At 47.9% G+C, this 23911-nt stretch overlaps 1 protein-coding gene across 1 annotated transcript in view; it reads left to right on the forward strand.

Annotated features, from left to right (window-relative positions):
• The window catches only part of znhit6 (zinc finger HIT-type containing 6), a 44024-nt gene extending 21636 nt beyond the window's left edge, over nt 1–22388 (forward strand). The window contains exons 6-10 of the mRNA XM_080195091.1: nt 135–203; nt 1205–1285; nt 5786–5866; nt 19551–19675; nt 22114–22388. Coding sequence (XP_080051217.1) covers nt 135–203; nt 1205–1285; nt 5786–5866; nt 19551–19675; nt 22114–22202 — 445 coding nt within the window. The 3' untranslated portion in view covers nt 22203–22388. The remainder of the gene's footprint in view (nt 1–134; nt 204–1204; nt 1286–5785; nt 5867–19550; nt 19676–22113) is intronic.
• Nucleotides 22389–23911: the final 1523 nt, after the last annotated feature.

The following is a 23911-nucleotide window of genomic DNA, read 5'->3' on the forward strand; positions in this document are numbered from 1 at the left end:
TGATTCAACCCTCCCACTATCCCCAGAAACAGGAGCCTTGGTGGAGTTTAATCATTGCTGAATCATCACTTGTGTCGTACTGACCTGGAAAGATTTACACGATTTTAACCTCCTGCTTTTTCGCCTATGTTTAGGGAGCAGATGCTTTATTGGCATGTGAAGCTGCTGTTTCCTCAGAGTGAAGCTGAGTACACAGTGAAGAGGTAAGTGGAAGCTTGCTTATTCTTAATATGAGTGAGTGGATGTGAACTGGGATAATTCTGTTTGCCACATGGCAGCACCGACCAAACCCGGGACATCCACCGTCTAGGGGGACGAGGGCAGCAGATACCTGGGAACACCAGCACCTGGAGGTTCCCCCTCCGAGCCACTCACCATCCTGACTTGGAAAGATATCACCGTTCCTTCACTGTCAAAATCCTGGAACTCCCTCCCTAACAGCACTGTGGGTGGACTTACACCTCAGGAACCTTGTTCCCACGGGGAGTGTGGAGAATGTGGGACTCGCTCCCACGGGGAGTGTGGAGAATGTGGGACTCGCTCCCACGGGGAGTGGGGAGAATGTGGGACTCGCTCCCACGGGGAGTGGGGAGAATGTGGGACTCGCTCCCACGGGGAGTGGGGAGAATGTGGGACTCGCTCCCGCGGGGAGTGGGGAGAACGTGGGACTCGCTCCCGCGGGGAGTGGGGAGAATGTGGGACTCGCTCCCGCGGGGAGTGGGGAGAATGTGGGACTCACTCCCACGGGGAGTGGGGAGAATGTGGGACTCGCTCCCGCGGGGAGTGGGGAGAATGTGGGACTCGCTCCCGCGGGGAGTGGGGAGAATGTGGGACTCGCTCCCACGGGGAGTGGGGAGAATGTGGGACTCGCTCCCGCGGGGAGTGGGGAGAATGTGGGACTCGCTCCCACGGGGAGTGGGGAGAATGTGGGACTCGCTCCCACGGGGAGTGGGGAGAATGTGGGACTCGCTCCCACGGGGAATGATTGCGGTGAATAGTATCGATACATTGAAGGGGAAACTGGGTAAATGCGTGAGGGAGAGGAATAGAAGGAGGCGCTCACAGGGTGAGATGGAGAGGAGTTGGGATGATGCTTGTGTGGAGCAGAAACACCCCCCAGGGCAGTTGGGCTGATCCTGTGCTGGAAACTCTGTGAACCCGACAGAAGATGTGTTGGAAACCCAGGATTGTTTTTCTATTTCAGAGTCTCAGGCAGCACGACTTTAGAAGAATTACTCAACAATTACATTCACCCAGTAGACGCTGACCCGGTTATTCGACAGAAGTATGTGCTCACCCTGTTTTATTCTTAACATGTATAAATCGCTTGTTTCCCCTTTCTGATATGCACAGAAAAACCTGGTGTCTGCAAGGCTGTAGGGAGGTTTGAAGATAAAGAGTAAGACTTGAAGCCTTAAGTGTAAAATGTACAAGGCCGGGGGGGGGGTGGGTTGGAGTTGGGGGTGGGTGGAGTGGGGGGGGTGGGGGTGGCAGGGTTGGGGGTAAGGGGGTGGGGTTGGGGGGGTTGGAGGTGTGTGGGTGGGGGGGTTGGGGGTAAGGGGGGGTGGGGGGATTGGGAGGGTGGAATTGAGAGTAGGGGTTTGGGGGGGTGGAGTTGGGGGGGTTGGATGGGTGAAGTTGGGGGTAGGGGGGTTTGGGGGGTGGAGTTGGGGGTGGGGGGTAAGGGTGGGTTTGGGGGTGGAGTTGAGGGTAGGGGGGTTTGGGGGGGGTGGAGTTGGGGTGGGGGTTGGGGGCTGGAGTTGGGGGTGGGGGGATTGGGGGTTGGAGTTGGGGTGGGGGGGTTGGGGGTGAGGGGTTTGAGGGTTGGGGGGTGAGGGAGTTGAGCGGTGGTGGGGGTGGGGGGATGGTGGGGTGGGTGAGGGGGTGGGGTGGGGGCAAGGCGGGGTTTGGGGGCGTGAATTGGACTGGCAAGGCTTGCATCCACTCGAGTAAACGACACTTTGATTGAAAGCTTTAATATCCTGGGAGTGTCCTGACCTGGTGGGTGTGGGGATAGTGTTGAGGAAATCTAGAACTTTGTGGGAGAATCTAGAACCAGGGGGTCGCTCATTTAAGACAGAGATGAGAGTCTAGTTTAACTCCAGTTTGAGAGTCTCTGGAACTTTCTTCCTCAAAAGGCGGTGGGTGTGGAATCTTTGAATATTTTTAAGGCAGAGTGAGATAAATTCTTGATTAACAAGGGGGTGAAAGGTCATTGGGGGTGAGCGGGGTTGAGGTTACATTCAGATTATCCATGGTCACGTTGATTGGTGAATTGGGCTTGAGGGGCCGAATGGCCTACACTGCTCCGAATTCGGGTGTTCCGAGTTCTCTCGGTGAATGGGGGTGCCAGTTCCGCTCTGTTGGCTGGATGGCTGGTTTGTAATGCCGAACGATGCCAACAGCGCGGGTTCGGTTTCCGTGCCGGCTGAGGTTGTTCATGAAGACTCCTCCTTCCCAACCTTGCCCCTCGCCTGGGGAGTGAGGACCCTCAGGTTAAATCACTCCAGTCAGCTCCTGCCCTCAAAGGGGGGGGAACAGCTTATGGTCATCTGGGATTGTGCAACTTTATCTTTTTAAGTTTAAAGTTTATTTATTAGTGTCAGAAGTAGATTTACATTAACACCGCAATGAAGTAAGTGTGAAAACCCCCTAGTTGCCACACCCTTGTGCCTGTTTGGGTTAGTACCGTGGAAAGGGTATTTGTATTCGTATGTAAAGTTCATTCAGTAAGTTAATTTATTTTGATGCCAAATTTCAAGCATTAACTTATTTTTGAAGATTCTTTTGACCTGGTAAGAAAATCAGATGATCAGAAACAGCCCAGGATATGTATCTTTACTCTATTAAAGAGCAAAGAAAATTACAGCACAGGAACAGGCCCTTTGGCCCTCTAAGCCTGCACCGACCATGCTGTCTGACTAAACTAAAACCCCCTACTCTTCTGGGGACCATATCCCTCTATTCCCATCCTATTCATGTATTTGTCAAGACACCCCTTAAAAGTCGCTACCGTATCTGCTTCCACTCCCTCCCCCGGCAACGAGTTCCAGGCACCCACCACCCTCTGTGTAAAAACTTGCCTCATACATCTCTTTTAAAACGTACCCCTCGCACCATAAACCTGTGCCCCCCTAGTAATTGACTCTTCTACCCTGGGAAAAACTTTCTGACTATCCACTCTGTCCATGCCTCTCATAATCTTGTAGACTTCTCTCAGGTCGCCCCTCAACCTTGTCATTCCACTGAGAACAAACCAAGTTTCTCCAACCTCTCCTCATAGTTAATGCCCTCCATACCAGGGCAACATCCTGGTGAACCTTTTCTGCACCCTCCCCAAAGCTTCCATATCCTTACACCGCAGGGTAGTAAGGGTGTGGAATGCCCTGCCTGCAGCAGTTGTGGACTCGCCAACTTTAAAGGCGTTCAAATGGTCAGTGGATAGGCATATGGATAACATTGGAATAGCTTAGGTTAGAGGGTCATTAGATTGGTTCCACTGGTCGGCGCAACATGGAGGGCCGAAGGGCCTGTACTGCGCTGTAATGTTCTATTTTCTGGTAGTGTGGCGACCAGAATTGAACGCAATATTCCAAGTGCGGCCTAACTAAGGTTCTATAAAGCTGCAACATGACTTGCCAATTTTTAAATACAATGCCCTGGCCGATGAAGGCAAGACCGCCTTCTCTACCTGCATTGCCCCTTTCAATGCCCTGTGTACCTGTACACCCAGATCCCTCTGCCTATCAATACTCCTAAAGTTTACTGTGATGTCAGCATGTACAGGTTCCATTTCAGAGATTGTTATTATTCCAACAGGTATTATTATTGGATAAATCAGATTCCAGATTGGAACTTGGTTTGATAAATCATCATCTTTTTAGAAAAAGCGTGGAGGTTATTTACTGAACAGATTCACAGGGGTTGGCAGCTGACTCATCACAAAAAGATAAGACATTTATTAAACAAGAAACATTCACTATATTACACTATGTATGGGATGGAATGATGGCGCAGTGGTTCGCACTGCTGCCTCACGGCGCGAGGTTCGATTCCCAGCTTGGGTCACTGTCTGTGTGGAGTCTGTTATTGTTCAGGTCGGAAACTCCTAAGTGTTTAATGGAACCCACCTGGATCGAAAGTTTTACATCTTGAATTTGGCTAGGATAAGCATGATAGGTTTCATTTCTGGTTGATTCAAATGAGCCACTAGGGAGCTTTTCACATGTATGGAAAGAAAATTAACAAATACCTTTTATCAATTACAAACAACAACAAAACAGCCACAATAATGTATAGCCGTTAATGAATGCATATAAGCTGTCCCAATCACCAATCTCCATAAACAACCCTTTAAACAGGTTCAATACAGCATCGACTAAGGCTCACGTCAGGGAATTTGAGTCCTTTGGTTGAAATCTGCAGTTCTCTGGATTCAATTTGAACAGTTTGAATACAAGCCAGCTTCCCAAAACACCAGAGAGATTCTCACCCTTCAGGAAAACAGGATCTTGAGAATGTGGGACTTGCTCCCACGGGGAGTGGGGAGAATGTGGGACTCGCTCCCACGGGGAGTGGGGAGAATGTGGGACTCGCTCCCACGGGGAATGGGGAGAATGTGGGACTCGCTCCCACGGGGAGTGGGGAGAATGTGGGACTCGCTCCCACGGGGAGTGGGGAGAATGTGGGACTCGCTCCCACGGGGAGTGGGGAGAATGTGGGACTCGCTCCCACGGGGAGTGGGGAGAATGTGGGACTCGATCCCACGGGGAGTGGGGAGAATGTGGGACTCGCTCCCACGGGGAGTGGGGAGAATGTGGGACTCGCTCCCACGGGGAGTGGGGAGAATGTGGGACTCGCTCCCACGGGGAGTGGGGAGAATGTGGGACTCGCTCCCACGGGGAGTGGGGAGAATGTGGGACTCGCTCCCACGGGGAGTGGGGAGAATGTGGGACTCGCTCCCACGGGGAGTGGGGAGAATGTGGGACTCGCTCCCACGGGGAGTGGGGAGAATGTGGGACTCGCTCCCACGGGGAGTGGGGAGAATGTGGGACTCGATCCCACGGGGAGTGGGGAGAATGTGGGACTCGCTCCCACGGGGAGTGGGGAGAATGTGGGACTTGCACCCACGGGGAGTGGGGAGAATGTGGGACTCGCTCCCACGGGGAGTGGGGAGAATGTGGGACTCGCTCCCACGGGGAGTGGTTGAGGTGAATGGTATTGATACATTGAAGAGGGAAGCTGGGTAATTGTGAGGGGGAGAGCAGGATCGAGAGAAACGCTGATGGAGTGAAGGAGGAAGAGGAGGTTTATGTGAAGTGTTGACCACCCGGAGTGAATGGCTCCGTTCTGTGCTGTAAACAGTATTTAATTTGTTAACGATGTAATTTATAAATGCCCAAGTAAATGAGAGCTTGAACATCATGAATGTGAGTGACCTACCCGGAAAATCCACCAGCTATTGGATCAATTCTTCAGGTAACCAGAATAAAAGCAAAATCTTTTGGATGTCTGAAATCTGAAATAAAAATCAAAAAATACTGGAAACACAAGAGATCCGTGTGGGGAGAGGGACGGAGGGAGAGGGACGGGGAGAGAGAGAGAGAGGGAGAGAGACAGGGACGGGGGGAGACAGAGAGAGTTAATGTTTCCCTTGTCAGGATTAAAACGTTAACTCTGTTTTTCCACAGTAGCTGCCTTGCCTGCGGAGTGTTTGCAGTGGTTTGTGTTTTGTATTTATATCAGTGTGTGTGTCTGATTCTGTAACCCTCCCCCCCTTCTGCAGGTTGAAGATCTACACAATGGTCCCTCTGAGTGAAATAGGAATCTTGATGAAGGCAGAAAATCGGAAGTGTAACTCTATCAGGTAAGGGGAGATTACTTACAAATCGCACGTCCCATAAAACCCACTCCCTCCAATCGGTTTCGCCGCTCCTCAGTCACTTCTGCCACTTCCTCCCTCCCCAGACCCTTCCCGACTGAATCCCTCGGTCAAATCTCCTCTCAACTTTCTCTAAGGAACAGCCGCCGCTTCTCCAATCCAGAACTAACATTCCTCAACCCTAGAACCATTCTTGTCAATTTTTCCTGCACTCCCACTAATTCCCTTAGGTCCTTCCTAAAGCCCAGTGTCTAGAATTAGCTAACATATCCCAGTTGAGGCCCAAACTGTGTTTTATAAAGTTTCATCACAACTTTCCTCGCGTTTGCACTACTGTTTCATTCATTTGTGGGCCATAGGTGTCACTGGCTGGGCCAGTATTTATTGCCCATCCCTCGTTACCCTTGGAGGGCAGTTGAGAATCAACCACATTGCTGTGGCTCTGGGGTCACATGTAGGCCAGACCGGGTAAGGACAGCAGATTTCCTTCCCTAAAGGATATTAATGAACCAAATGGGTTTTTCCCAACAATCGACAATTGTTTGATGGTCAACAGTAGATTCTTAATTCCAGATATTTTTTATTGAATTCAAATTCCACCATCTGCCGTGGTGGGATTCGAACCGGGTCCACAGAATATTAACTGAGTTTCTGGATGGATAGTCTAGTGATAATACCACTGGGCCATCACCTCCCCTCAACTCTGTGCCCCATTTATAAAGCGTTGGATTAGCGTTGTTTTAACCTCAGCAATAAACTTTTTCATGTAACGGCTGGTGTTGAAATAACTTTGACAAATGGTGTATTGCTGTGTGAGATGGAATTCAATGTTCTCCGCTGAGGTGGCTTTGCCGATGGGGGCACATTCTCCCCGTGTCTGCGTGGGTTTCCTTCGGGTGCTCCGGTTTCCTCCCACACTCCAAAGATGTGCGGGTTAGGTGGATTGGCCATGTTAAATTGCCCCTAGTGTGTAAAGTTGTGCAGGTTAGGGGGATTAGCCATGATAAATGTATGGAGTTATGAGAATGGGATGGGAAGTGGGTCTGGTTGAGGTGACCTCTTGGAGAGTTGGCGCAGACTCAGTGGGCCAAATGGCCTCCTCCTGCACTGTCGGGTGTCTGTGGGCGGGAAATTACAGCCTCGCTCGAGCGAGATCGGAAATTCCTATCCGAGGTCAACGGATATTTCCATTGTCCGACCCTTGTCCGCTCCGATTCCATGCTGGGCCGGGTGGTAGAATTCCGGCCTATGATTCTATCTAGAAAAGTTAAAAAGACTGGCATTTAGACGTTGTATCTGAAGGCATGGAGCATTCGCAATAAGGTAGATGAATTAACAGTGCAAATAGGTACACGTGGATATGATATGATTGCAGTTGTGTCCTACCCAGCTGTCATCAGCAAGTTTAGCAATCGTATGTTCAACCCCTTCATTAAAACCATTGATGTAGATTGTAAATAGCTGAGTACGGATCCCTGTGACACTCCACGCGTTCCAGCTTTCCAATCTGAACGAGACCTATTTATGCCTACTCTCTGTGTCCCATGAATGAGCCAGTCCTCTCTCAACGCTAATGTGTTCCCCACGAGAGCACGAGCTCTTCTCTTGTAGAGTAATCTTTGGCAGATTATCAAATGCCTTTTGAGAATCCAACCACACTACTTTGCCTGTTACTTTCTCAGTGAACTCCCCTGAATGAGTTAAACACGATCTCCCTTTCACAGGGACGTGTCGACTCTGACTGATCAATAATAAATTTCAAAAGGGAAATGGATAAATTAGTGTTGGGGAAAGGGTGCTGGCTTATAGTGAATGGGACCAATAGAATAACTCTCTCAAAGAGCCGGTAGATTTTAGTTTACTTACTGATTTATCTATTAGTGCCACAAGTAGGCTTACATTAACACTACAATGAAGTTACTGTAAAAATCCATACTTGCTACAGTTTGCCCCTTTTTGGGTCAATGCACCTAACCAGCAAGTCTTTCGGACTGTGGGAGGAAACCGGAGCACCCGGTGGAATCCCACACAGACATGGGGAGGAGGTGCAAACTCCACACGGACAGTGATCCAAGCTGGGAATCGAACCCAGACCCCTGGCGCAGTGCAGGCGAGACGTGGACAATGGCTTCCCTCTGATTCTGTAAAGGAAACAATATTTTATTTTTGCAGCTTCGGGATAATGTGTGTAACGCAGTCTGACATGTTGTGCTGTACATTTTGGATTGAAGGGAGGGGTCAGGTCCAGATTAACTCCAAGGGAACAACCCAGGACCATTCTCTGGGGGGGGGTGATAACTATCGAAACATTTGTTTTTGTGCTCACGTGACTTGTTAGGGATGTGATTGCCCTGGAGGGGGTGCAGAGGAGATTCTCCAGGATGCTGCCTGGGATGGACATTTAAGTTGTGAAGAGAGGTTGGGTAGGCTTGGGTTGTTTTCATTGGAGCGGAGAAGACTGAGGGGTGACCTGATCGAGGTGTTCGAGATGATGAGGGACACGGACAGAGTGGATAAGGAGCAGCTGTTCCCCTCAGTTGAAGGGTCAGTCACGAGGGGACGTAGGTTCAAGGTGAGGGACAGGAGGTTTAGGGGGACTGTGAGGGAAACATTTTTACCCAGAGGGTGGCGACAGGGTGGAATGTGCTACCTGGGAGGGTTGGGTTGCCTCACATCCTTTAAACTAGCCATATAAACACAGTGGCTATGAGAGAAGGTCAAAGGTCAGGAATCCTGTGGCATTTAACTCACTTCCTGACTCCCCAGAGCCTGTCCATCGTCTAAAATGTGATGGATACTCCCCGCTTGTCTGGGTGAGTGCACCTCCAATAACACTCAACAAGCCCAACACCATCCAGGACAAAGCAGCCTGCTGCGATTGCCAACCCTTCCACAAACATTCACTCCCTCCACCACCAACGCTCGGTAGCAGCCGTGTGCACTATCTGCAACTCGCCAAGGTTCATTCAACAACACCTTCCAAAGCCACGACCGCTGCATCTCGAAGGACAAGGGCTGCAGACACCTGGGAAACATCACCACCTGGAGGTTCCCCTCCGAGTCACTCACCATCCTGACTTGGAAATATATTGCCATTCCTTCCCTGTCGTTGGATCAAAACCCTGGCACTGTGGCTGCACCTACACCTCCAGGGACGAAACTATTCAAGAAGGCAGCTCACCATCCACATCCCAGAAGCGAAAGGGTTGAGATCTTCACGTTTTTAGGTGTCCACATCACCAACAGTCTGTCCTGGTCCCCTCATGCTGACTCTATATTTTTTCGGAAGACTAAAGAAATTTGGCATGTCCGCTACGACTCTCACCAACTTTTACAGGTGCACCTTAGAAAGCATTCTTTCAGGTTGTATCACAGCTCGGTCTGGGCTCCTGCTCTGCCCAAGACCACAAGGAATTGCAAAAGGTCATGAATGTAGCCCAATCCATCAGGCAAACCAGCCTCCCATCCATTGACTCTGTCTACACTTCCCGCTGCCTCGGAAAAGCAGCCGGCATAATTAAGGGCCCCACACATCCCGGACATTCTCCCTTCCACCACCTTCCATTGGGAAAAGGATACAAAAGTCTGAGGTCACGTACCAACCGACTCAAGAACAGCTTCTTCCCTGCTGTTGTCAGACTGTTGAATGGACCTACCTCGCATTAAGTTGATCTTTCTCTACACCTCAGCTGTGACTGTAACACTACATTCCGCACTGTCTCATTTCCTTCTCTATGAACGGTATGCTTTGTCTGTACAGTGCGCAAGAAACAATACTTTGCACTGCATGTTAATACGTGTGACAATAATAAATCAAATCAAAGATTGATTTATTTTTACTTCGATATCTTCAGTTCCCTGTTGAAAGCTAACTTTGAGTCTTCGCCTACCAGGCGGCACGTCCCAGATTGCGTAAAGAAGTTTTCCCTCGTGGCACTTCTCGCTTTTTTACAATCACCTTAAAAACCATTTCCTTTTGCGAGAAGAACTGTCACTTTCCCGAGAGTTCCTCAATGGTTGTGTCACACTGCGGAGAGCCTGATTTCTGTTCCCTGGCTGTAACTGTAACCGGGGCCAGAAGAGGTCGCCACTGAGTCAGAGAAACTTTGGTGCCTCTGCCTCCTCGGCCTGGGGGGTTGGTTGGGGGGGGGGGAGGTGGTCTGGAAGGTTCGTTTTGCTGAAAAGCAGCAACTCTCGAAAGCACCCGATCAGATCAGCTCGGCACGCGCAGTCAGCGCTTTTGAAGCTCTGCTTGTTACTGCGTGCAACTGAGGTCACTGAGCGTCCAGTTGGACTTTAACCTGATGTTGTGAGACTTCTTACTGACAGAGCCTGCAGGAATTAATGCCCTGGACACCGGTACGAGCAATGGGGTTGGATTTCGGATTATTGGCAAAAGGTTGCGAGAGATGGCGTTGGAATAGTATTTCCCACTTTGAGAGAGGTCGGGCTCGGTGACCCTCGACCTAAAGAGTTGACACAATGCTGACACATCGATCGTTTTTGGAAATGTGGAGTTGCTGGTGTCGGACTGGGGTAGGCAAACCTACCTCGTGTTTCTAAAGGAGCTGCACGGAGTCTGGGCTGAGGAATTTACAGGGATACGTACAAGGAGGAGAGGAAGATGGTGCTCAGTCTGATAACTCTTCCGCTGAGCAAGTACAGGCACGATGGGCCAAATGGACTCTTCTTTCGATGGAAACCTGGAAGAAAGTAAAGTCACTGAGTCAAACGGAACCGTTCCGTTTGTATTTGGTCTTGTTTATTAACCGGGAAAATAACTGTGTCAAGAGGAGCCTGATCAGATAGCTGATCGTGTGATCCAGGATTATATCCAATCAGCAATCCTAGTCAATATGTTGGTGTGAAGGACTCTCCTGAGGTGCAGCCACAGCACTGGGCAGTTACTGAGCTGGAACGCTCAGATACGGAGGACCTGAGATCGGTGCCGGGGATCTGAGATCAGCGCGGTGGACCTGGGATGGGTGCCGAGGACCTGGGGTCGGCGCGGTGGACCTGGGATCAGTGAGGTATATCTGATTTTATTTGGCTCCTCATGCCTGAGACTGGCATTTGAAAGGCATTTTCAAAAGACATTTGGGGTGGCAGAGTGGTTAGCACTGCTGCCCCACAGCGCCAGGGATCCGGGTTCGATTCCTGGCTTGGGTCATTGTCTGTGTGGAGTTTGCATGTTCTCCCGGTGTCTGCATGGGTTTCCTCCGCGTGCTCCGGTTTCCTCCCACGGTCCAAAGATGTGCAGTTAGGTGGATTGGCCACGATAAATTGTTGGGGGGACTAGCTCGGGTAAATGCATGGGGTTATGGGGGATAGGGCCTAGTCGGGATCGGGGTCTGTACAGACACGATGGGCTGAATGGCCTCCTACTGCACTGTAGGGATTGTATAATTTTCCATTAGTCCCTCACTCCTTTTCCTCTCTCGGTCCTTTCAAACCATCCTCGGGCTGCTTTTGGTTTGAAGGTTCGGTGGAACCATCCTGTTACTCTCTCATCTCACTGATAGTTGCTCGATTTTTCACTCTCACTGCTCAATTCTGCCAATGATCAAAAATGTGGGTGGATTAGGAAGGGGCAGCATGGGTTTTGAGAGGAGAACTTGTGTTTCATTAACTTGCTGGAGTGTTTTGAGGAGGTAACAGAGGATCAATGAGGATAATGTTGTTAATGCGGTGTACATGGACTTTCAGAAGGCATTCAATACTGTGCCACACAACAGACTTGTAAGAAAAGTTAGTGTATGGAATTAAAGGGACAACTAGCAATGTGGGTATAAAATTAATGAGTAATAGAAAACAGAGTAATGGTGAATGGATATTTTTCAGGCTGGAGGCAGGTATGTTGTGGAATTCCCCAGGGGTTGGTATTGGGAACCTTGCTTTTTCTGATATATATTAACAATCTTGATCTTGATGTGCAGGGGACAGTTTCAAAGTTTGTGGATGACACAAAACTTGGAAGTATTGTAAACTGAGAAGACTATAGTGTAGAACTTCAAAAGGACAGAGACAAGTTGATGGAGTGGCAGATAGGCGGCAGATGGAGTTTAATGTGGAGAAGTGCGAGGTGATGCATTTTGGGAGGAAGAACATAGAGCGACAATATAAAATAAGGGGTAAAAGGGTACAGGAGCAGAAGGAGCTGGATGTAAATGAATATCAGCCACAGCTTTGGAACTGAAAGGGAAGGAATGTATGGATGTGTCGGGTGAAGGGAGGATGGAGGATGACGGGGGGAGGGTGCAAGGTGGCAGGGGGATGGCTGGAGATCATAGAGTCATAAAGGTTTATAGTTGCCCAGTTTTTAGCGAATCCCAATTGTCCACATTTGGCCCAAATCCCTCTATACCCATCTTACCCATGTAGCTGCCTAAATGCTTTTTAAAAGACAATATTGTACCCACTTCTACTACTACCTCTGGCAGCTCGTTCCAGACACTCACCACCCTCTGTGTGACAAAACTGCCCCTCTGGACACTTTTGTATCTCTCCCCTCTCACCTTAAACCTATGCCCTCTAGTTTTAGGCTCCCCTACCTTTGGGAAAAGATATTAACCATCTAGCTGATCTGTGCCCCTCATTATTTTATAGACCTCTATAAGATCACCCCTCAGCCTCCTACGCTCCAGAGAAAAAAAGTCCCAGTCTATCCAGCCTCTCCTTATAACTCAAACCATCAAGTCCCGGTAGCGTCCTAGTAAATCTCTTTTGCACTCTCTCTAGTTTAATAATATCCTTTCTATAATAGTGTGACCATACACAGGGCACGGGATAGGGTGGGGTGGCGGGGCTGGGGTGGGGGATGGGTGGAGGAAGGGTGCAGGGTGGCATGGGGAGGGTGGGGTGTAATCAGCGGAAAGCTGAGACCAGTGAGGAAGGGCTGTGCTGGAGGCACACAGGGGGGTCAGTGAACCAGGGCACAGGGGGGTCAGTGAACCAGGGCACAGGGGGTCAGTGGAACCGGGGGGGGGGGGGGGGGGGGGGGCACGGGGTCAGTGGAACTGGGGGGCACGGGGTGGTGCCGGACCCACAGTGTGTTTCCGGAGCTTTCTGTCTTCACTCCTGGAGTTTTATTCATTATCCTGCCTTCGCCACTAGAGGTTGCAAGCAAGCTGCGTACACGAAGCAAACTGTCCCCTTCTCAAGTGGCAGGACGGGAACTGACATCCCAGTGTCCAGGGGAATTTCTCACTGCCCGTAGCTCACTGCGAGAGGGAGGGAACTGAGGATCCGCCCTGGGCTTTCATCCAAGCTGTGGAAATAAAAAGATGAATTTCAAAATGAGCTTTGTGTGCGGAATCGGACCATCAGGATTGGGAGAGGAACTGTGACACGAGGTTTAGATTTCAGTCAAATTTCACAACATTGTCTGGGAATATATTTGATTTGATTTATTATTGTCACATCTATTAACATACAGTGAAAAATATTGTTTCTCGCGAGCTATACAAAGCATACCGTTCATGGAGAAGGAAAGGAGAGAGTGCAGAATGTAGTGTTACAGTCATAGCTAGGGGTGTAGAGAAACTTAATGCGAGGTAGGTCCATTCAAAAGTCTGACAGCAGCAGGGAGGAAGCTGTTCTTGAATCGGTTGGTACGTGACCTCAGACTTTTGTAGCTTTTTCCTGAAGGAAGAAGGTGGAAGAGAGAATGTCCGGGGTGTGTGGGGTTCTTCATGATGTTGGCTGCTTTGCCGAGGCAGTGGGAAGTGTAGACAGAGTCAGTGGATGGGAGGCTGGTTTGTGTGATGGATTGGGCTACGTTCACAACCTTTTGCAGTTCCTTGCGGTCTTGGGCAGAGCAGGAGCCCAGACCAAGCTGTGATACAACCAGAAAGAATGCTTTCCATGGGGCGCCTGTAAAAGTTGGTGAGAGTCGTAGCGGACATGCCAAATTTCCTTACAAGAAAACTGACACTAACCTGCATTTCTGTAGCACCTTTTAACATAACGAACATTCCCAGTGTGCTTCACGGGATTCCTTATTGTACATAATTTGACACTGAGCCACATGAAGAGGTATTGGGGCAGCTGACCAAAAGCTTTGTCAAAGATTCTGAGAGGAAATATTGACCCAGAGTTTGGGGGGAGGATATTCGGGAGGTTTTGAGATCTGGGCAGTTGAAGCCACGGCCACCGATGATGGAGGGATGGAGATTGGCGATGGTAAAGAGGCCACAGTCAGCAGAATACAGAGAAGGTGAGGGCTTGTGGGGTTGGGGAGATTCCAGAGATGGTCAGGGTGAGGCGATGGAGGATTTATATAAAATACATTAAGATGGTTGGAAAACAGTTAGAGAAAGATGAACTGGTGCACAGGTGCAGTACAGATGTATGGACCAGCATTTCCCAGATGTTGGGAGTTTCTGTGGATAGACCACACACACACACACACACACACACACACACACACACACACACACACACACACACACACACGCCAGACATTTGCCAGGGTTGGAGGTGCTCCATGTTGAAAGGAAGCTGTTGACGGAGACACAAACCCATACTCCCCCCTCCCTAAAAACCAAGGCTGAGCCCATCATTGGTCATTCATTGGCCACTTAAGTGCCTCAACTGGGGCAAGGACAGGGTGGGGCGGGGCTCTGGCGTCTCCCATGATAAAGGTGCAGGGAAGTCGGGGCATGTAGGAGCCCATTGGGGAGATGGTGCAGGGAATTTCACTGCCAGACCTCACCAACAAAGTCACTGATAGCAAACGTCACATTCTGCTGATGAGAGAAGCAGCTTCAGGTTCAGACGGGTGGGAGTTTTCTGGTGAGACGTTTCTTTGTCACACCCCCTCCCAGCTCCTCCTTCACACAACCAGCCAAACCCTTCCATCAACGGGAACAGGTTCTCCTCATCTACCCTGCCCAGACCTCTCATGATTTTCAGTCTCTCTGTTTGGTCTCAACTCAAACCTCTCCTGAAAACAGTTCTCCAATTGAGTCCTCTTTGACAAAGGGTCATCTGGACTTGGAACGTCAGCTCTTTTCTCTCCTTACAGATGCTGCCAGACCTGCTGAGATTTTCCAGGTTCCAGCATCTGCAGTAATTCTCCAATTGAGCTCCGTGACTGGAGATCTGGGAACCACTCTTGGGAATTTTTTCTGCCTCCTATCTGATGCCTTCACATCTTTCCTGACCCCAAGAGGTAAGGCACTGGAAACCTAAGAAGGGATGTGCTGGCCTTGGAAAGGGTCCAGAGGAGATTCACAAGAATGATCCCTGGAATGAACAGCTTGTTGTATGAGGAACGGTTGAGGATTCCGGGTCTGTGATCGTTGGAGTTTAGAAGGATGAGGAGGGGATCTTATTGAAACTTACAGGATACTGCGAGGCCCTGGATAGAGTGGAAATGGAGAGGATGTTTCCACTAGTAGGAAAAACTAAAACCAGAGGGCACAACCTCCGGCTAAAGGGACAATCCTTTAAAACAGAGATGAGGAGGAATTTCTTCAGCCAGAGGATGGTGAATCTGTGGAACTTTGCTGCGGAAGGCTGTGGAGGCCAGGTCAGAGAGTGTCTTTAAGACAGAGATAGATAGGTTATTGATTAATAGGGGGTTCGGGGTTATGGGGAGAAGGCAGGAGAATGGGGATGAGAAAAATATCAGCCATGATGGAACAGCAGAGCAGACTCGATGGACCGAGTGGCCTAATTCTGCTCCTATGTCTTATGGTCCAATTAATTGTGAAGGCTGTGTTTTATCATAAAGACACTTGCCTTCTTTGCGCTGGAATCTGCCTCCCTGAACCCTGGTCTTAACTGAAGTTTCTCATCCCTGGAACCATCCTAGTAAACTGCTTCTGCTCTCTCCCTGACACATTCACATCCTGGCCCAGGCTACACACTCCAGATGTCACGTTTGATTTGTCAAAGTTAAAGTAAGCCACAAGTCCCTCGATCCTCAGCACAGTTTTACACTTGCTGGATCTCTCCCACTGCTCTGGTCATTTTCATTCTCTCCTTTCCTGAAAGGTTGTGTGTCTGTGCATTTTTTTGTCATGAAGGAAGTGTCTTGATGTTTATATTCTCATTGCTGGAAATCCCGTGTGTATTATATTATTGGTCAATCCCTTTCAGAGGATGGTATTTATCTCGATCACAGCTTACAATTACAACACAAGAAGATTCAAAGCAGATGTTAGCAGATGTGCAACAAACTTCTAAACAGACCAGTGGCAACTGTACAAAAAGCAACTTCCACTTTTCCCCAACTGGGACAAGATGACTGTGTTGTTATTTTTGAGTGTAGTCAGGGAGGTTCCACTATTCGACTTTGGTCAATAAAAACATCAGGAAAGACTTTCTATCTGACACACGGATCTATCTAACAGTGTGTCATTCTGTGCCGTGGTCTTTGCGTATCTCAGCGTGCTGGAACACGCAAGTAGCTGTCGTCCGCCAGATTGAGAGCATTTTAGACAGAAAACGGGCAATTGTGAAGCTTCAGTTGTCTGGTTCTGAAAAATTTATTTCATAAGAAACAAATTGCTGATTATTGGAATGTTCCAGTTTTTCTATAAAATTTACAGAGGCCAAATATTGCTTTGGTAATAAGATTCGAAATGGGACAGACTGCTGCCGTCAGACTTTTGAATGGACTTATCTTGCATTAAGTTGATCTTTCTCTACAGCCTAGCAATGACTGTAACACTGTACTCTCTCCTTTCCTTCCCCATGAACAGTACGGTCTGTCTGTATAGTGCGCAAGAAAAAATACTTTTTTCATTAGTCACAAGTAAGGCTTGCATTAACACTGCAATGAAGTTACTGTAAAATTCCCCTGGTCGCCACAGTCTACCACCTGTTCAGGTCAATGCACCTTAACCAGCGTGTCTTTCGGACTGTAGGAGGAAACCGGAGCACCCAGAGGAAACCCACGCAGACACAGGGAGAGCGTGCAAACTCCACACAGATAGTGACCCAAGCTGGGAATTGAACCCAAACCCCTAGAGCCGTGAGGCAGCAGTGCTAACCACTGTGCCACCGACTGTATAATAATACACATGACAATGATAAATCAGATCAAATCAAGGATCATGCAGTACAGAGATCCCTCAGTAAAAGATCATTAACGTAGCAATGCAGATTAATGAGGCCATGTTTTGTTTCCGGGTTGTGTTCCCCTTGTATCAAACCTTGGTTAGTTGACGGTGGAGCATTGATGTAAGTTCCATGTTGTAATAAGACACTGGAGTTAACATTAAAAAAAAGATTATCAAGAATGATCCCAGAACTGAGAGGTTGGAACCATCAGAAAGATCGAATGGGCCTCTAGACGGGAGGGGGTAACTGATCGAGGTTGTAAGATGTTGAAAGGGTTTGGTAGGGTAGAGGAGATGATTCCCCCTTGAAGGGGTTTCAAACACTTGGCTATAAGATAGTTTCTAATAAACTGTGTAAGGAATTCAGGAGAAACTTCATCGTCCAGAGTGTGGTGAGGATGTGAATATCGTTACCCATAAGAAATGGTTGAGGCGAACGGTATAGATAACAGGAAGCTGGATAAACACGAGGGAGAAAGGAATAGAAGGATAGTGTTAGATGGCAAGGGATGGGAAGAGGCTCATGTGGAGCAGGAACATCAGCTGGGCCGCTGGCCAGATTCCTGGGGTCATGATGTGGATATGCCGGTACGGAGGGCTTGTCCATAGAGGATGGCTTCTTTGATTTACCAGATTTCTGGGGCTTAATGCAACTAATAAAACATAAAATTGTGAGCTGAGTGCCACCTGCTGGCTAGAGGATGCAACTGCTCTGTGACTGTTGACATTGTAAAACTGAATGGCAAATAATGAAGGTACAATTTATAGATGTTTTAAATGTGTATCAGTAAGGAACAAATCATGACACAGAGAGTGAAGTATATGAAGAGGAAATGTTCTGAGCACAGTCCCTTGGCAACCTCATGACTGAGCCAGAATGCCATGGGTTCAAGTCTCACTCCAGGACACACAGTGCATCATTTTGACCAGCAGTTCAGGGCACTGCTGAGGGAATGCTGTCCTATCAGATATACCATCCTCCAGCTGTAAAAAATCCCACGTTACTGGAGATAAGCTGGTCTAATGACTATCTTAGTAGACTAGAAATCCAGGTAACTGGCCTCATAATCCAGAGATTATAATTTAGGGATTATAATAATCTAGGGATTATAATTTTCCATTTCCAGCAAGCCACCAATTAGAGTTTCAATTCCGTTTTCTTTTAAAAATCTGGGAATGACAGAGCTGTCACTGGTAAACGTGACCATAAAGCTATTACATTGTTATGAGAGCCCATCTAACTGACTTACTGTCCTCTAAGAAATGAAATCTGGCATCTTTACCCAGTCTGCTCTCCATGTGACTCCAGACCCACAGCAATGTGATAAAAGCTAAATACCGCAGCTGCTAGAATCTGAAACAAAAACAGAAAAAGCTGAAAAATCTCAGCACGTCCGGCAGTCTCTGTGGAGAGAGAATAGAGCCAACAGTTCAAGTCTGGACGACCCCTGACAAAGGGTCTTGAGCCTCCTTATCTCTGTAATCTTCTCCAGCACTTCAACCCTCTGAGATATCTGTGACCCTCCAAATCCTGCCTTTTGGACAATTTCAATTTTAATATAAAATAAAGGGTAAAATTCTGCTGTAGCAGAGGGACCGTGATGTATGAATGCATAAGTCATTGAAGACAGCAGGACAGGTGGAGAGAGCAGTTAAAGTATATAGTATTCTAGGCTTTATTAATAGGGACATAGCATACAAGAGCAGGGAGGTTATACTGAACTTATACAAGGTACCAGTTAGACCTCAGCTGGAATATTGTGTACAGTTCTGGGGGTCACATTAGAGGAAGGATAGGAACACATTGGAGAGAGTGTGCAGGAGAGGTTTATCAGAATGGTTCCAGGGATGAGAAACTTCAGTTATGAGGATAGATTGGAGAGGTTGGCACTGTTCTCCTTGGAGGGCAGATGGCTAAGAGTAGGTTTGATAGAGTTGCTCAAAATCATGAGGGTTCTGGACAGAGTAGACAGGGAGAAACTGTTCCCACTCGGAAAAGGATCGAGACCGAGAGGACACAGATTTAAAGTGATTTGTAAGAGAAGCAAATGTGACGTTTTTCACCCAGCGAGTGGTTGAGATCTGGAATATTCTGCCTGGAAGTGTGGTGGAGGCAGATTCAATTCAGGTGTTCCAGAGGCCATGAGATGATTATTGGGATAGAAACAATGTGCAGGGATACGGAGGGAAAGACCGGAGAATGGCACTAAGCCATGATGCTCGTTTGGAGAACCAGTTTAGACATGATGAGCCAAATGGCCACCTGTACTGTAGCAATTCTGTGAACAATCACCCCTATGTTGGCCTCTATCTTCAGTTGCTCCAAGCTCCCTAAACCTGCCTGTCTCTGCCCTCACCGTTAAGGTGATCCTTCCAACCTACACCTCCTCCTGTGCTCCCATGTCCCTTCGGGGACTTGGTGTCACATTTTGTCCATTAACATTCCTGCAAAGCTTCTTGGGACAGTTACAGGTGCCACAGAAATACAAGGTGTTGTTGCAAAAAAAAACCCTTACTCTGCAGAAAGGGAATATATTTTACACAAACCACGATTGGCTTTAAAAATTTTGAATTAGGTGACTGTAAACTTTCTTTTCCAGGTATCACGAGCTGGATTCACGTCAAAGCCTTATGGAAAATCTGAGCCACAAGACAGTTATCGAATATCCTACACTGCACATAATATTGAAAAGGAATTCTCTACAATACAGGTTACTCAAAGATGGTAAGTTATCTCAATTCTTAAAACTCCTCTTTAACTAACAGCAGCAAAAGCTGTGTTTGATAAGCAATAAATATGAGAGAAGGTTAAACAGGGTGCGGGAAGTGAGACGTGGGCTTTGTGGAAAGAAACCTTTGAGAGTCACAGGACAAATTGCAAAAGGCTGTTTAAAAAGACACGTGGGATCCTTGGCTTTATCGATGGAGGTGCTAAAGCAAGGACACAACATTGAAACTTATCAGAATCACTGGTTAAACCCCAGCTGTGTATGTGGCACAGTGATTAGCATTGCTGCCTCACAGCGCCAGGGACCCAGGTTCAATTCCCGGCTCGGGTCACTGTGTGGAGCCTGCACGTTCTCCCCATGTCTGCGTGGGTTTCCTTCAGGTGCTCCAGTTTCCTCCCCCAAGTCTGAAAGACGTGCTGGTTAGGGTGCATTGGCTGTGCTAAATTCTCCCTCAGTGTTACCCGAGCAGGCGCCAGAGTGTGGCGACTAGGGGATTTTCACAGTAACTTCATTGCAGCGTAAATGTATGCCTACTTATGACACTAATAAATAAACTTTAACTGTAAATTTGTGTCCATTCTGGGCCCCGCACTTTATGAAGGATGTCAAGGCCTTGGAGAGGGTTCAATGGAGATTTACTAGAATGTTCCCAGGAATGGGGGACTTCAATAAATATGGAGAGACTGGAAAAGCTAGGATTGTTCTCCTTAGAGCAGAGAAGATTAGGAGAAGATTTGATCACAGTGTTCAAAATTATGTAAGGTTTTGATCGAGTAAATAAGGAGAAAGTGTTTATTACTGAAAATAAAAACATGGTGAAGTTTTTCATCCTGCACTCATCAGGTCAAACACAAGGATGTCAAATTTCAAACCATCACAGTTTATACCACAAGAAGAGAGGATGCTGATTGGTTGGCAAGTCAACCCTGATTGCCATGGAGAAAGTCATAGGGAACCTATCAACAGCACTTGAGGAGTTTGTCAAGTCCCTCCCTGATGCTTGCTGGAGCCCATTCACTGCAAACAAAAGGAATATGGCCCAGCCTTGCATCTTTTCTGAATTACCCGGGAACTTGGAGAATCTGTAGTTCCCTCTCACTTTCTCCATGGTAACGCCTCAGCCATTCAGTCTACTTGCCAAATAACCTTACTCTCTCCATAATAATACTGAAACCTAGTGCAGTGAAGCCCAAACCTGACCTGAGCTGAGATCAGCCCAGAGCATCCCGGATGGAAACATACCCTTTTCTCCTGTAGTCCACGTTTTTGTGATGTTTTGAAATGTGACTCCCTTGTGTTTAATCCTGATGAGTACAAGATGAAAAGGTCCAGCAACATGCCTCTCTGCTCTGCTATGTTCAAGTGGTAAGAGGGTGGGTGACGTGAGGGGAGGGGCAGGTTGAACAGAATGGGCAAAGAACCGGAGGGGGAGATGAGGGGAATTTATTTGACGCAGTGAGTTGTTGTGATCTGGAATGTGCTGCCTGAAAGGAAGCAGATTCAATCATAACTTTCAAAAGGCAATTGGAGATTGGGATCAGTTGCAGGGCAATGGAATGGGATTAATTAGACAGCTCTTTCCACCACCTTCCTGAGATGCTGATATTCTACAATTCTGTGAAATGTATTGGAAACTTATCTGGCCCAACTTCAGCTCATTAGCATACCCATCTCAGACAGGGATATTCAAAGATGTCATTATAATTTCTCCTTGAAGCAATAGTCATCATTTTGCATGAAAACAGCTTGCCCGTGGCAGCCTTAGCGGATTGGCTGAGAAACTGGTTGAGTTGCTTTGCCGGTGTCCAGACATCGAGATAAACCCGTGCCCCACCCCTGGGAACCTCTCCCGCAGCTGAACAGGCAAACAGTGTGTTTGTATGTTGCATCTTAGTGAAAGACAGCACCTCCAACTCTTGGTGCCAGTTGTACGATGCCTTTGACGTAGCAGAGTGCCATGGGGTACTTCACAGGAATGGAATTAAACAACACTTGACATGGAAGGAAATATTCGGAAGGTTTGGACACAGAGTTTGTATTTGAATCCAAATGTCACCAGTTATCAACTCTGTTCAGTGTGGTCTGTCAGCACATCTGAGCCTGACTCTTCAGCAAGTAGGTTCAAGCTTTTCTCGTTACGCAGTAACGTGTGTTTTCTTTCTCCCCCTTCCCCCAACCCCCACTCACATCTCCCTCAATCACCTTCCCCCTCTCCCCTCAACCCCCCTCTCCCCTCTCCCCTCAACCCCCCTCTCCCCTCTCCCCTCAACCCCCCTCTCCCCTCTCCCCTCAACCCCCCTCTCTCCTCTCCCCTCAACCCCCCTCTCTCCTCTCCCCTCAACCCCTCCTCTCCCCTCAACCCCCCCTCTCCCCTCAACCCCCACTCACATCCCCCTCAAACCCCCTCCCCCCTTCCCCCCCCAATCATAACCAGATGACTCAGACTCAAATGAAGATTCTCCGGACAGTACGGATTCCTCAGAGAGTTCGGTGGAAGAAGGAGAAATTCGGGACAATTCCTAAACCAATGGCAATGAGAGTGTGGACATTGCAAACCGGCCTAGATTTTCTTGACTGACTGAAACTGTGATGTGCGGCCAATTTTAATAGTTGCTTCTCATGTGTTCAACACCACTCAATAATATTTTATAGCAGCGTCATTTTTGTATTTTTAATGAGTTCTCAACAATAAATTTGTTAATTATATAATATTATTTTCCTTCACACCCAGCCCTGAAATGTCTATTTTTACGTCACCGCAATGAATTGCAGTCTGATGATTCCCTTAATATCAGGAGAGAGCAGAAAATGACAATGTGGTCTATAAAAACCTGTCTGCCCAGCAGGGTGTCCCAATCACCTTTATCCACATTATTGCATTCTGGTCTGTATCAATGGGGACACAGAATAGTTAGAACACTGATTCAGCCTCAACTAGAAAGTAGTGTCCAATTCTGGACACCGCTCTTTAGGAAGGAGGTCAGGGCCTTGGAAAGAGTTCAGGAAATAAATTCACAAAAACGCTTCCAGGGATGAGAAACTTCAGTTATGTCGAAAGATTGGAGAGGTTGGGACTGGGGAGAGGTTGGGATTGGAGATGTTTTCCTTACAGAAGAGAAGGTTAAGAGAAGATTTGATCGAGGTGTTCGAGATCATGAGGGTTCTGGACAGAGTAGATAAGGAGAAAATTTTCCCATTGGTGGAAAGAAGAATGAGATTGAAAGAAGGAATGGGGATACGAGGAGAAACGTTTGCACACAGCAAACAGTTAGGATCTCGAACGCGTTGCCTGAGATTGTGGTGGAGGCAGGTTCAATTGAAGCATTCGATAGGGAACTGGATCATTATCTGAGATGGAAACATTTGCAAAGCTCTGGGGAAAATGCAGAAAAATGGCGCTAGGCAAATTGAACCTTCCGAGGGCCAGCACTGGCCTAACAGGCCAAATGGCCTCCTTCAGTGCTGCACCCATTCTATGGATGAAAATCAGACTTTTGTGTGAGTCCAGAGTTGGAGGAGCATAAAGGATTGTGGGGGAGTGGTGGCGGGGAGGGGGGGAGGTGGAGAGGAGGAGGGTGTGGGAGGGGTTGTCAGACCGAGTCAGTGAGTGCAGGTGATAGGTGCTCAGGTTCAGCACCAATTTGGATTTTTAATTGAATTGATGTTTACGGCAGATTGAGGTTTAGAGCAGTAAAACAGGCCTTTTGGCCCAACTTGCCCATGCTGCCCTTTTTTTAAACCCCTAAGCTAGACCCAATTGCCCCATTTGGCCCATATCCTTCCACACCCGTCTTATCCCTGTAACTGTCTAGATGCTTTTTAAAAGACAAAATTGTACCCGCCTCTACTACTACCTCTAGCAGCTTGTTCCAGACACTCACCACCCTCTGTGTGAAAAAGTTGCCCCTCTGGACAGTTTTGTATCTCTCCCCTCTCCCCTTAAACTTCTAGTTTTAGATTCCCCTACCTTTGGGAAAAGATATTGACTATCTAGCTGATCTCTGCCCCTCATTATTTTATAGACCTCTATAAGATCACCCTCAGCCTTCTACAGTCCAGAGGAAAAAGTCCCAGTCTATCCAGCCTCTCCTTATAACTCAAACCATCAAGTCCTGGCAGCATCCTAGTAAATCTCCTCTGCTCTCTTTCTACTTTAATAATATCCCTTCTATAATAGGGTGACCAGAACTGTACACAGTATTCCAAGTGTGACCTTGTACAACTTCAACAAG

Source organism: Carcharhinus amblyrhynchos, chromosome 9 (assembly GCF_965287045.1).
Source record: "Carcharhinus amblyrhynchos chromosome 9, sCarAmb.v2.hapA, whole genome shotgun sequence".
In the NCBI taxonomy this organism is placed as follows: Eukaryota; Metazoa; Chordata; class Chondrichthyes; order Carcharhiniformes; family Carcharhinidae; genus Carcharhinus; species Carcharhinus amblyrhynchos.